Here is a 13,504-nt window from a genome sequence, read left to right on the forward strand (position 1 = left end):
TATATATATATATATATATATATATATATATATATATATATATATATATATATATCACTCTTTAATGTAATCATTTTATCAAGCATGGTTTCAATTCTTAAGTGCATATGTTGTAAGCACTTAGGGGAAAAGAAAACTTTAATTAAATGTAGAAAAAGCCCACTCCTTAATTTATTTTACACATAAAAATTAACAAGGAAAATTTATAAATGTTCAATTTCAGGACACAAAGAAACACTAAAATGTAAAAAGTCTTGGCCATATGTCCTGATGCAGGTATTAAAGATGTAAAATTATAAGAACTAAAAATGCATATCAATAAAGGCACAAAATATTTAATAAAATAAGGGCCTGAAAGCTGCCTGAAAAATAGAGGATTTCAAAAAACTTTATTAGGAAATAATTTCAAATGAACAGAGAGTTCATCAAGAATCATCCTCATATTCTTCATCTAGATTTACCAGATTCAGATTTTTCTGTTCATGAATAGAAATAAGTATTTTTGCAAACCACTTGTGATTATAGGTTGTTGTTGTTGAGATTTTGTATGTTCTCAATCTCTGTCATATATCCACATTCATACATACACACAAATAAGTGTGTTACATATACATACATACATATGTAACACATATACATGCACATATTTTTTAACCATATGAGGATAAATTACTTATATCATGGCCCTTTATCCTTAACAGTGCAGTATTTCTAAGAATAATGATATTACATAACCACAGTTCCATTAAAGTTAAAATTTGATTCGATATTTTCCTCTAATCTACCACTTGTATTCCAGTTTTGACAATTTACCCAATAATATCCTTCCTAGCATTTTTTTCCATTCTAGTATAGAATCAAGTCTAGGGTCAAGTACTGTATTTAGTTTTCATAACTAAAGACTCTTTAACTTTTTAATGTTTATTTTTATCAGCTTTTTAAAAAATGGTATTGACATGTCTGAAGCATACAACTTCTATACATATGTGCACACACACATACATACACCCACACTCACACACATTTAAAATGAAATTTTCTTTCTTGGGTTTCTCTGATGTTTCTTCATGGTCACAGTCAGGTTACACATTCTAGAATACTACACAGGTATCCTTTTCAGAGACTCATATTTGGAGTCACAAAATGTTCTTCATTAGTAAAATCAACTTTTAGCACCAAAGTATTTTCTGATTTTTCTACTGTATAATTACTATTTTCACCCTTGTAATTAATAAATGGTTTACCAAGTATAACTAATTAGAACAAATGAAAAAATGTCAATATGTAGATATCCTAATATTCATTAAAATTTCCCCCTAAATTTACCATCTAAATTTGTGCCTAATTCGGTCTTCACTAATAAGTGAATAATGCTAATTTCCAAATCTAGCAGCTTCTCTGCAGTTAGCAGTCAGCATTCAATTGCTTATGAGCAAGAGTATTCCTTTCTTCTACTAGCCAAACTATTTATAAATGGTATGGACTCATAAATTACTATCTTTTCAATGGTTTATAATTTATTAATGTACCTAGCTAGTATTTTTGGGAAGTTCTTCCAAATTTGGCCAACAGAAGTCCCTTCAAGGTACTTCCTTATGACACATCATTATCACTTTGAGCACCTTCTTGTCTTCTGGCATAAGATGTTCCAGGTTTCTAATGTACTTACACTTCCTTATCCCTGAAAACTGTCATTTCACCAACAGGAGCCTGGGTTCCTGTAGTGGGAGATGGTATCGGACACTTAAATAAGGCTCTGTGCTCATTAGATTCAGGCTCTCTTTTAATTCGAGAATCTTTTCTTGAATTATAGTTCTACATATTAGTGCTATTCAGTTGTTTTGGTTCATTTCTTCAAGAAACCCTTATTTCTTGATTTCATTTTCCTGATTATTTTTTTCAATACTTGTTCAATTGAATGTATCTTCCTTGGGGCTCCTGGAAATTTAGATTTCATTTTGGATATTATTTTATTTTTTCTATTTCTTTCCTGAATTTTATCAACTTTCACCTCAATTTTTCCTGTTTTTAAATTTCAATTCTTGATATTGCTTTTTTTAAATTTATGAGATTTTTTTTTTCTTTACCCCCATGCTTATTGTTGTATATAACTGAGTTGGAGGGTTACATTACCATTTTCTTCAGTTTTGTAATTCCATTGTTTTGTAAAGTTTTCATCAGGAGTAAGGCTTTAATTCACATCATTTGATTTCTGCAGTTGTTTGGTAATAATAAAGACAGAATTTTTTCTTTCTTTCATTCTTTTTGTTTTAATTTCACAGCAAAAAGAGTTCTTAGTTCAAGAGCACCCTCTTCTGTGCAGTTTTTTTAAATGGATCACGGTATTGATGGTCATGGGGTGGGGTAGGGTAGATTGGTATGTCTTGTTTCTATCTCATTTCAATGAAATCCTTAATCCACATCCCTCCCCCCATGCCCTTCTTTCCTGCCATTGCCTAATCTCCAAGGTGTTCCATCCATTCTCTATTTACCTGATCCTTCTGCAGAAGCAAAGATTTTCTGAGGCTGCTGCTTCTAGATGCACACTTCAAGTACTACTTCTTACACTTAGTGCAGAGAGCTATCAAGTCCTGACTCATACCCAGGATTGTGGCATTTATTATTGCACTTTCTGATTTCTGGGGCTCATTTTGTTTGCTTTTTATCTAATTCCCCAGCTTCTCTCTACTCTTTTTCAGTCTTTTGAGTCTTCTTTCTTCTGCTCTCTGTTCCCTAGATTTCACTGGCAGGCAAGATGAAGGAATTTTGTTTTGTTGTTTGTTGTTTGCTTGACTTTCTTCTGTGAAGGTTGTGGTGGTCCCTGTCACAAAGTCATACTGAAGATGATTCCTGTATGACTACATTATCTCTTTGTTGATTTTATGTTTTTTGGCAGTTTAGGGGGAAAGAGATTCAAAATCAAGCATCTCCACTGAACTTTAAAAAGTATTCTCTTAACTCTCTACTCCTATTTATATTTTAGTTGTATTTGTGCTTTTCTTTCATAATGATATTTTTTTAATTCGACATCAAATTCTTTGAAGAGTATGCAGAGTAAAACTAAGTTTTTTTTTTTAATTAACAACTAAATGTAAAAAAATGCTTTGTCTTGGAGTTTTATTTTATTTTGAATTATTTTGCTTTCCTTTAATAGGATAAGGTATGAATAACAATAGAAAGGGAAAAAAGAAGAAAGACAAAAAGAAAGAAAGAAAAGAATAGAAATGAGATTGGTCATTTTGGTCCATGGAAAGCATTTCAAAAAGGACTTCTGACATTTCTTTGAGCAACAGTAGCAGGATGTTAGTGCAGATACAGTCAACAAAAGTGATTTTTCTTAAAGACATATACCATTTTATACTGAATAATTTGCATCAGTAAACTCTGGGATATTATAAAGAAGCACTGCTTTAAATTATACCTTGTTTACACACACGGGCAAGACAGACAGACAGACATATGCTACATGTACTCACTTGTTTCGCATTCTGGAGCTCTTCTGTCAATTGTTTCCTTTGCCTCTCTGACTCCAATAATTTTGCCTGTATTTAAACACCTTGAATTAGTAACTTCTTATAAAGGTATTCATCCGTATAATTTTTGATTCTTTATTTCAAACTTATGAATTCCCCACACATCAAAAACTGCTACAAATCTAAAAATGTAGTTCCCAGTCACTTTCCTGGCTTTACACATATCATTTAAAAGTAATTAGGTATCTATTATATAATTGTGATGTAAAGATATTTTTGCCTCAATATCTGAGGTCCAAAAACGTGAATCAGAATCCAAATGTATAAATATTAACTAAGTTTTGGACAAGAGCTATCTTCACCAAAGAGCTTCTAAATATGTTATCATTATCATTAATATTAGCTAATAATATGTTAGCATTATCATTAGGAATTAGAAGTAAAGAGAGAACATATAAGGTTGGGTTGCCTATTATTTTACTAATTTAAATTTAACTTACTCTTAGAAGATTGTCCAAAAAAAGGAAGATAGGACAGGTATAAACCAAATGTGAAATAAGAGTATTAATACAGAGTAAAATATTATTACCCTTGAAGTTAAAATTAAGGCAAGCGTATATTATAAATAGTCCAATTTTCTTAAATATATTTTAAATATATCCAAATTTTATTGATCAACTCAGAAATTGTAACAGTAATTTAAGAATTGTTTTACTACAAACCTGAGGAGAGGAATTATTGAATGTTAAAATTGAGTGGTAAAAGATTCATGGCAACATTGCAATGTTTATAAGAGGCAATCTGTTTTCTCAAATAGTTCAGCTCACTCTTGTCTAAGAGGTGAAATGAAGGTATGTGAAGATGAATATAATATAGTGATCTAATGAACATGCAGCAGATCAGGAACCACAAGACTGCTGGCTCTTATGCTTTTATGTGCTGGAATTCACCTTCACTCTTTGTCCTCTAGGCTTTTGCATTCAGTGAATGGAAAATATCTATTCTCATTCACCTCTCTGCAAAGTAGCATTGCTGTGAATTCTGCAAAAAAGGCTATAAGTTCAGCCCACAGTGCTTTTTTAAAGATTATTTCTACAAAATAAAAATCAGCCATTGGCATAGAATTATCTTGGTGTCATTTTTATTTGTACCAAAAGTCAGACATGAAGAATAGAGATGTCACAGGACAATGAAAAGTGATGACAGAGCATCTCCATACTCACAACTTCCCTTAACAACCTGTATGTGTGTGTGTGTGTGTGTGTTTATGTTACGCTACAAGAAGACAACTGAAAATACAAACATTACCTCAAAAGTATTAATTGCATAGTACAATATTTTGTATAGCTTTTAAAAATCATCTTCAGTCAATAGGTAAATTTTGAGGTAAAGGTAATTATAAAACGTACAATTTGTTTTATCTGGGATTTCAGTTTTGCCACAATCGGATTTGTTCAGTTACATTTCATGAACTTCAAATGTGACCCTAATTTATTGCATGGCTCCTCAGAGAACCTTGTGTAAATATTACATAACTATGAATTATATAATTTTAATTTAAAATATTAGTAATATTGATGTTCAAATAAAAACTGAAATATATCATTAAATTTAACAATGATAAAATTTAAGAAAACAAAGAAGATTTAGAGTCTGAAAATTCTGATATTCACATGATTTACTTATTTATGTAGCAATATGTAAAGTAAAAATGGTATTTTATCAGGGTAATCAACATTGAAGATGTTTTTTTAAGAGAATATGAGGCAAAAACCATCCATTTATTTTTAAAACTAAGTTTCTATTTTTCCATCTCAACTTTTGTTACAAAAAAATGAGGAAAGATAATAATAACTTCAAAATTATTAACAGAAATATATAAACTATTCCTATACCAGTGAAATGCTTATAAACATCTGGAAAGAATGTGAATTGGCAAAGTCTTTGAAAGGAAATCTGATACCATTATAGAAATTTCTATGTTTACATATCCTTTAATACAGCAATTCCACTTTCAGAAATTTATTCTATTCAGATACTTACACAACTGCCCCAAAAATACAACTACAAAGCTTTTAAAGTGTAACTGGTTTTTCTTATATTTACTTATTTATTTATTTACTTGTATGATGCTGGGCATTGCACCCAAAGCCTCATGCATGTTAGGTGAGCTATACCCCCAGCCTGAAAGTGGAATTATTTCTAATAATGGAAAGAGCCTAACTATCCATCCACAGGGAATTGGCTACATAACCTAGTAGAGAACTATTCACTGTTCAGAATAATATGGCAGATCTATATATATTACCTGAAAAGCTGCCAAAAATTTAACTCTGATAAAAAGATAAGACAAGTTGTAAAAATGTTTCATTGTATGAAGTAACTTATAAAAAAAATTAAAATACACATATACACTTTCTTTCTTTTCTTTTCTTTTTTTTTTTTTGTTAAGACTTCACATTTTTAGAGCAGTTTTAGGTTCACAGTAAAATTGAGAGAAAGCACAGAGATTTCCCAGATATTCCCTGACACCACATATACATTTATTTTTTGAAATAGGACTGGCTGTGTACAGAAGCTGTCTGAAAAGACAAAAGATTTTTTTTTTTTAAATAATGGCTTCTGCTAGAGGGTGGAACTGTAAAAACTAAGGGAGATCAGCAAGAATTCTTTCTTTTTTTTGCTGCAAGTTATTTATTTCAACAAAAATAAAACAATTAACAGCAGAATTTCACTTATTTAACAAAGTAATTTAAACTATATATTTCTAAAGTGAATTACTGGAAAATAAAGCAGCTATGTTGCTTTTCTTAAAGATCTGAAAAATATAATGGCTTTCTGTAAAAAATAAGGATATAATTTAAATTTAATATTCTACTAAAAACAGAAAGAAACTATCTAAAGAGAATCCACATGTTACAGTATATTTGGGATGTGTAATCTTTCTTCCCATATATCATACTGCTTAATTTCATTTACATTAGCAAAACATGATGCACTTTACACATGCCCCTGCACATGGGAAAAATGTTTCTCAGTGAACATTGGAGGACCCAAAACTCTCACAGCTTGCTTTGTTGCTCTTCATCTAATTCTGCTACTGCTACCAACAAGAGAAGAAAAGTAGCTACATCAGAAGGCATAAGCAAAACTCACTGTTCACAATAAATATGGATATTGCCAAGTAGAAACACATGTGTGAACTAAGAAATTAACTCTCTAAAGACCTATTTGCTATTAATATTTTTATTATTAAAAATAAAATAGCCCTAATACTTCAGAATCCAATACAGGTTTGCTGTTTTTCTTTTTTCTAAAGAAAATATAAGGAAACTAAACAGGAGGTTACCTTCAATAAATTCACTTCTTCTAAGGCATTATTTCTTTCACACCTAAGTCTTTCCATTTCATCTGCTTCTGAAGAGTCACAGGGCAGAAGCTATCAACATTAAAAAATAAGAGGAACATTATATATTAGATGGTAAATATGAGGCCTAACAAAAAAAATCTCTTCTGACTTGTCTTAGGCTTTTGCATTCTACTAACAAAATTCAGTTTCTTACTTTGGAGTTGTTGGATTAGATTAAAGAGAATACTAAAGTAATCTGGCACAATTCCATTCGTGTAAGTTTAACCTTACATTGCTGTTTCTTATTACAATTTGAATGATTAAGAGATAGACATACTCTGCAAATCCATTTATGAGACTTATCTTAACCAATATAATTTTCCTTAAAAGTTCAAATTCCATGACGGTGTTTATGATGTCAAGTAAACACCAAAATGTGTACAGTATCAATTAAGATGGTTTATACAAGCTTAGTGAAGTATGCTTATTAATTTTATATTTGGTTTTAAACCCAATGAAAGACAATGCAACAGCCAAATGGCTTAAAGAGATTCCTGCACAGAAACTGTGGATTGAAGATAGTATTAATAATTCATCTGCTAGAGAATAACAACAAGCAGCAAAGATGACAATTTCTCTTACATGTAGCATGATTTCTTTGACAATGAATTACTGTAGAAAAAAATAACAATCTAAGCAGAGAAAAACACATAAGTCTGATTACAGTTATCTTCTTCATGGAAGCTACAACAGAACTTGAAAATAGTACAGAAAATATAATTTAAAGGATTAAGTTTATTAAGTGCTATAAAGGATTACTATATTAAGTGTGAGCTTAAAACACAGTCCTTTAAATAGGAGACACAAATGTAGAGTAAGGAAAAGATAACAAAAATTATTAATAACATCAAGCACTTAATGGGAACCTATTAGTGTAGATTCATTGCTAAGGACTATTCAGTTATAGCTTTCTAATAATCTTGTCACCATTTTACAGAAGAGAAAACAGGCTCCAAAATGTTGGTAACTTGCCTAAGGTTTCACAGTCAATAAATGGTCATTTCAAGATTCTCATAGAGAGCCAGACACAGTGGTGCACAATTGTAATCCCAGTGGTTCCAGAGGCTGAGGCAGGAGGATCCCTAGTTCAAAGCCAGCCTCAGCAAAGGAAAAGCTGCTAAGCAACTCAGTGAGACCATGTCTCTAAATAAAACACCATACAAGGCTGGGGTTGTGACTTAGTGGTTGAATGCCCCTGAGTCGAATCCCAGGTAAACCCCGGCCCTACACCAAAAAAAAAAAAAAAAAAAAAAAAAAAAGGTTCTCACAGAGGTCCTATATCATACTATTTAACAAAAATCAAGGTAGAATAGACCTGATCAGATTTGCATTGTATACCTGAACAACAGAAGTAAGAATTATTCTTCAAGTTTTCCCCCAAACATTATTGACTTCTTTTGCCCTGCCACATTAACATTTGAGTATCTATGGTCATTATCCATAATGAAAATGATTTCATATTTTTTATCTGTTGCTCCAATGTCTCAGAATTACTCAATATGTACATTCATAGGAATTGATTCTTACTTTTTAAAAATATTTTTAGTTGTTGATAGATCTTTATTTTTTTATTTATTTATATGTGGTGCTGAGAATCGAACCCACTGCCTCACACAAACCAGGCAAGTGTGCTACCACTGAGCCCCAGCCCCAGCCCAGATTCTTACATTTTTTAAGACTGATTTTTAAAATATTTTCAAATGTAACACTATTTTCCAAACCATGTTCTAAAAGTCATTAACTAATTTTGTGTAAAAGCAAAACTGAGTGGTAGTAACAGTGGTATAGAAAAATATAAATAATAGAAAAATATATAATTATGATTAATAATAATAATAATAATAATAGAAGGGAAATCAGTAGAGTAGAGCAAGTGAAAGAGCTTAGGGGATGGGGGAGAGAAAGGGAAGATACTGAGGAATGAGATTGATCAAATTATGTTATGTGCATGTACAAATACATTATAACAAATCCCTCTATTATGCAGAATCATAATGTACCTATACAAAATTTTTAAAAAGTAAAAAAAAAAATTTTCTTGCTTTGCTTCCCAATAGTCTTATTATCTCATGAGCATGTACATTTCCAAAAAGAAAAACTAATTTAACAATTTGTTCCATTTCTTCAGTAATTTGACCATACTACAAACCTCATGCTTTTGCCCCTGCTGCTTCTATTAATTTGTTTTATTTAGCTCATAGAATTCATGTCTACAAAGCACAATTTAGGAGTTACAGCTACTTAACATTCACATGGGCCTAGTCAAAGTTTTTATTCTGAGAAACAAGAGAATTCAGAAGTCTATATAAAATTTTAGATAATGAATTTATAACAATTTATTGAGAGGAAACTATGGATTGGGATTTTAGGAATGTGATCATTAACTTTTAAAAAATTTTTTTTGTAGATTGTAGATGGGCAGAATGCCTTTATTTTATTTGTTTATTTTTATGTGGTGCTGAGCATCGAACCCAGTGCCTAGCGCATACTAGGCAAGCACTCTACCACTGAGCTATAGCCCCAGCCCTGTGATCATTAACTTTTGAGCTTAACATCATGGATGTAAATCACACATAAAAGAGTCAATGGGGAAGTCAAAGCACTAGCCTAAACAATCAGAGGACAAACCATAACTTTAATCCTGTCACTATTTTGGAATACTCAACATAAAAACTGCAGCCAGAGGATTAGCTATAGATACTATTTGTTAATTCTTTTAAAAAAATCCCTTTATGCTCACTGACTTTTTTTAAAAAAATAAAATTCTATTTAAATATATTTCAGCTAATCAAGCAACAAATAAAATGAACTGTTGCTATTTAACACCAATAATTCCAGACAGATGCTTAATTTCAAATCTACCTAAAATGCTTTAACTTCCCTCTATTACATTGTAAATCCCTTTCCTGCCTGGGTCTCACATCATCATTTGTGACCCTCAAGCTCCTTGACCTTGCAAGAGCTGGCAAATGACCTTGGGAGGCATTTCTTCTCTGCATTCTCCAGTTTCCCTCTGGAGAAGCTGAGACACTGTGAGTCACTGAATTGCACTAATAGGTCTGAGCTCACCTCTCTTTCACTGTGGCTCCACCATCATCATTTTAGTTAGTTTTGATTTCCATCAATTCTGGACAGATACTATTCCACTGGCCACATTCCCTGACCTAAATTCAGGTTAAACAGAACAAAACAATAACTTCTGTTTCAGTCTAATTTTATTGATAAGGTTTTATATTAGGAACCCATTCAACTACCTCCTTTCCTTAAAAATTGGACTATACCATTCCAGTCACCTAAAAATGTCTGTGTATCCTCTTCTGATCTTCTACTTCCCCTACTACTTTTTACTTCTTGTGTTTTATACAACTTCCCTCCCATCCTCATATTTCTAAAATAATTACAAGCAGCTTCACCAATCCAACTGCTATTTGACAAAGTAAATGCCTCTGCTAACTTTCTTAACCTCTTTGCTCAAGCCTTTTTTTCTTTGAAACTTTCTTCTCCAGGGTTGTGCTACTCTACCTTCTCATCTATCCTTCTGAATAGTTTGTTGATCTGCTTCCAGTGACTTATCTTCATTTTTGCTGCTTAACTGGGAGAAGGGAGAATTCCCCAAAGATTGTTCCTTTCTCCCTTTCTTTCTACAAACTGGGTGATCACCCTCACTGTCATGCTTTAACTATCACTTTCCTAAACATTCCTTCTCCTGGTGTGAAAGTTCCTGAATTTCAACAGCCTTTGGTTATTTACACCTATCAGTAACTTGGATTCACTCTCTCTAAAGCACAACTCATCATCTTCTCTACCTTGAATAAGGTTTTCTCCTTATTTTCCTCTATCTCTTAAGGTATCATCATTCATAATCATCCTAACCAAAACTTTGGAGTTATCTTTGTTCTTCTCCTGGGGTTCTCACATCTAAACGGTAAGTTAAGCTCTACTGATGATATACCTGTGGTTGTTTCTGGTAACAACTTAGATTTGTTTTTTCATTTCCTTTATATTTGTCTTTCATTTCCTTTATATTTTTCCTGCTTTCACAATAGTTTAGTTCTTATTATCCTTTTTTAGATTTTTGTGCATAGTTCAGTATTTAGACTACCAATCACCAGTTTCATTCCTTTCCTAGGTAACCAATACATACAATTCCTCTTTCTAAAATAGTAATTTGATCTTGGCACTATTCTCCTAAGTGGATTCTGAGTATGGGATAAAAAACTAAACTTTACATTTAATGTTTACCCTCTAAGATCTAACTTCTGTCACCTTCATGTACCCAATTATCTTTTTGACAAAGTAAACTACTTTCCGCTTACAATCACATTCTAACCTTTTTCCTGTACACTCTAATACTCTTATCATTCTATGCTCACCTCTTAAGCAGACAGAATCCAACTTACCATTTTAAACTAGTTCAAATGCCAACTCTGTTATGAATCTTCCCTAAATGTTTTAAGCTATTGTTATTATTATGATCTTATACAACACACTTTTTTTTAACCATAATTATTTGTGTACATGACTTTCCCACATACCGTAAGGACCAGATTTTATCTATCTTAATAACATGTGCCATGGCACCTGAAACAATGTAATGTGTACTGTAGCTGTTCAATATATATCTGGTAGATGTTATTTTTTTCTGGTACTGGGGACAGAACCCAGGGACAATTTACCACTGAACTATAGCCACAGCCCCACCCACTCCCTTCTTTGAGACAGGGTTTCGATAAGGTGTTTTAGGGCCTCACTAAGTTGCTGAGGCTGGCCTTAAACTGTGATTCTCCTGCCTCAGTCTTCAGAGCCACTAGGATTACTGTTGTATGCCACTACACCCAACCAGAGCCCAAACTGTGAAAAGTCTGCTCTAGGGAATTTACAGTGTTCTCACTGTGCTTTTAAAATAATCCATTCAGATTACTGATTATCCTGATAAGACTGTCATATTATGATGGGCTACAGTCTGCTGTTGCAAGGTTCAGAGTACTGCTGAATGTGCCCCAGCCTTGCCTTTTCTGTGTATGACCTTGTGTCAGCCATGTAACCCTGTGAGACTTTAATATAACAATGATTAGAATCACGGCAAGATAATTATATTTTCAGTTCTAAATACCATATTCTCCAAGATCCGAAAGTTTTTTGTCACATAAACAAAAATAGGACTGACTTATACTGACTCAGCAATTCCTACTTAAAAGATAGCATCTCAAGAAACCTTATGAGTCAGACAAAATGATGAACAGAAGAAGCTAGTTACAAAAGAGTATACTGATTCTGTTCATTATGAAGCTCACAATCAGGCAAAAGCAACCTAGCTGTTAGAAGAGAGCATGGTGGTTCCCATGTGAAGGTGGGAGTGGCAGCTGAGTGGAAAGATGGCCTGAAGGAGACTTTAGAGCAGTGATTCCACTTGAGATAATGATCCAAATTCATCACATTGTACACCTAAGATTTTGGGGCTTTTCTATGTGTATGCTGGATTTCAGTAAAAATATTTCTAAAAAAAAATAAATTAAGATATCTTTAGCAGCCCCTCAAAGGGAAAACATGTGAGTAAAAGACAAGCAACCCAAACAAAATGATAATGAACTTGACTCTGCTGTTTTTGAAACTGAGATGGTTGAGGGGATAGCCACAGTGGAATTTCCCCACCTTCCTAGACTGTCATCATTCTCAACCACAGATCAATTGATATGTTTCAGGAAACACTACACTATTTTTCAACCCAAAAATGTTGGGAATTACATTATAAAATAAAAGTTATTTGTTTTTGGTGAGTTCCTTGAAAAGTAGGGAATTTTATGGTGTTTTTCAAACTGTGGTACATCATCCTCTAGTGAACTGAGAGACCAAAATTTTTAGTTAAATAGAATTGAATTATTATTAAATAAGAATGCAATACGTATAGGAAACTGATGATTTGAGAGATTTTTGTTTTAGGTATATATGTGAGTGTAGTAAAAAAACGTACTAGTATTATGGATTCAAAAAAAGGAAAGCCAATAATTGACAAGAATATATTCCTGTGACAAACAAATACAACATGATATAACATAATGTAATAATGATGGCACAACATTTTTGTTCTGAAGCCACAAGAGGATACTACTGGCATGTAGAACACCTTGCATAATTGCCATCAGCACTATGCTTCTTCTATCAATGTATCACAGATTAAGCAAATTCTTATCTGCCCTAAAATCATGTGGGTAATAAAGAAATAAACTACTAATTTGGAGCATGAGTATCTCTTTTCAGCTGCTTTAAAAATCTTTGCATGCTTCTATAGTTCGCCACTTCATTGGCATGATGTAAACCACCTTTGTCTTTCCTCATAAAAAATGGGCATAGCAGCTTTGAGAACTATTTGGTAGTAAAAAAAAAACAATGCTCTGCCATCAACATTGTGTAGATGAATACATAACACCGAATCAGTTGTGCTTCTACACTGTAGTTATTCTCTGATAAATGCTAAAAAATTTGTTCTGATAAATCAGTGCCTCAATTCTGGGAAAACTGGGTGGTTTCCTGAGAGTTACTGAAAAACTAAGTGTTCAGCTGAAAAACTAAGTGTTCAGATGGGCAAATGCTTAGAAGTAAAAAAAAAAAAAAAAAAAAAAAA

The 13,504-nt window shown here is 32.4% G+C and overlaps 1 protein-coding gene across 3 annotated transcripts in view; it reads right to left on the reverse strand.

Moving 5' to 3' along the window:
- The window catches only part of Stxbp4 (syntaxin binding protein 4), a 155,948-nt gene that overhangs the window by 95,020 nt on the left and 47,424 nt on the right, over positions 1–13,504 (reverse strand). For all 3 annotated transcript variants that reach the window (XM_048788698.1, XM_015495449.2, XM_048788692.1), the window contains exons 10-11: positions 6,823–6,912; positions 3,477–3,542 (exon numbers count right to left, since the gene is read on the reverse strand). In XM_048788698.1, the coding sequence (XP_048644655.1) occupies positions 3,477–3,542; positions 6,823–6,912 (156 nt within the window). The remainder of the gene's footprint in view (positions 1–3,476; positions 3,543–6,822; positions 6,913–13,504) is intronic.

The sequence above is a fragment of the Marmota marmota genome, unplaced genomic scaffold, assembly GCF_001458135.2.
Source record: "Marmota marmota marmota unplaced genomic scaffold, marMar, whole genome shotgun sequence".
Taxonomy (NCBI): domain Eukaryota; kingdom Metazoa; phylum Chordata; class Mammalia; order Rodentia; family Sciuridae; genus Marmota; species Marmota marmota.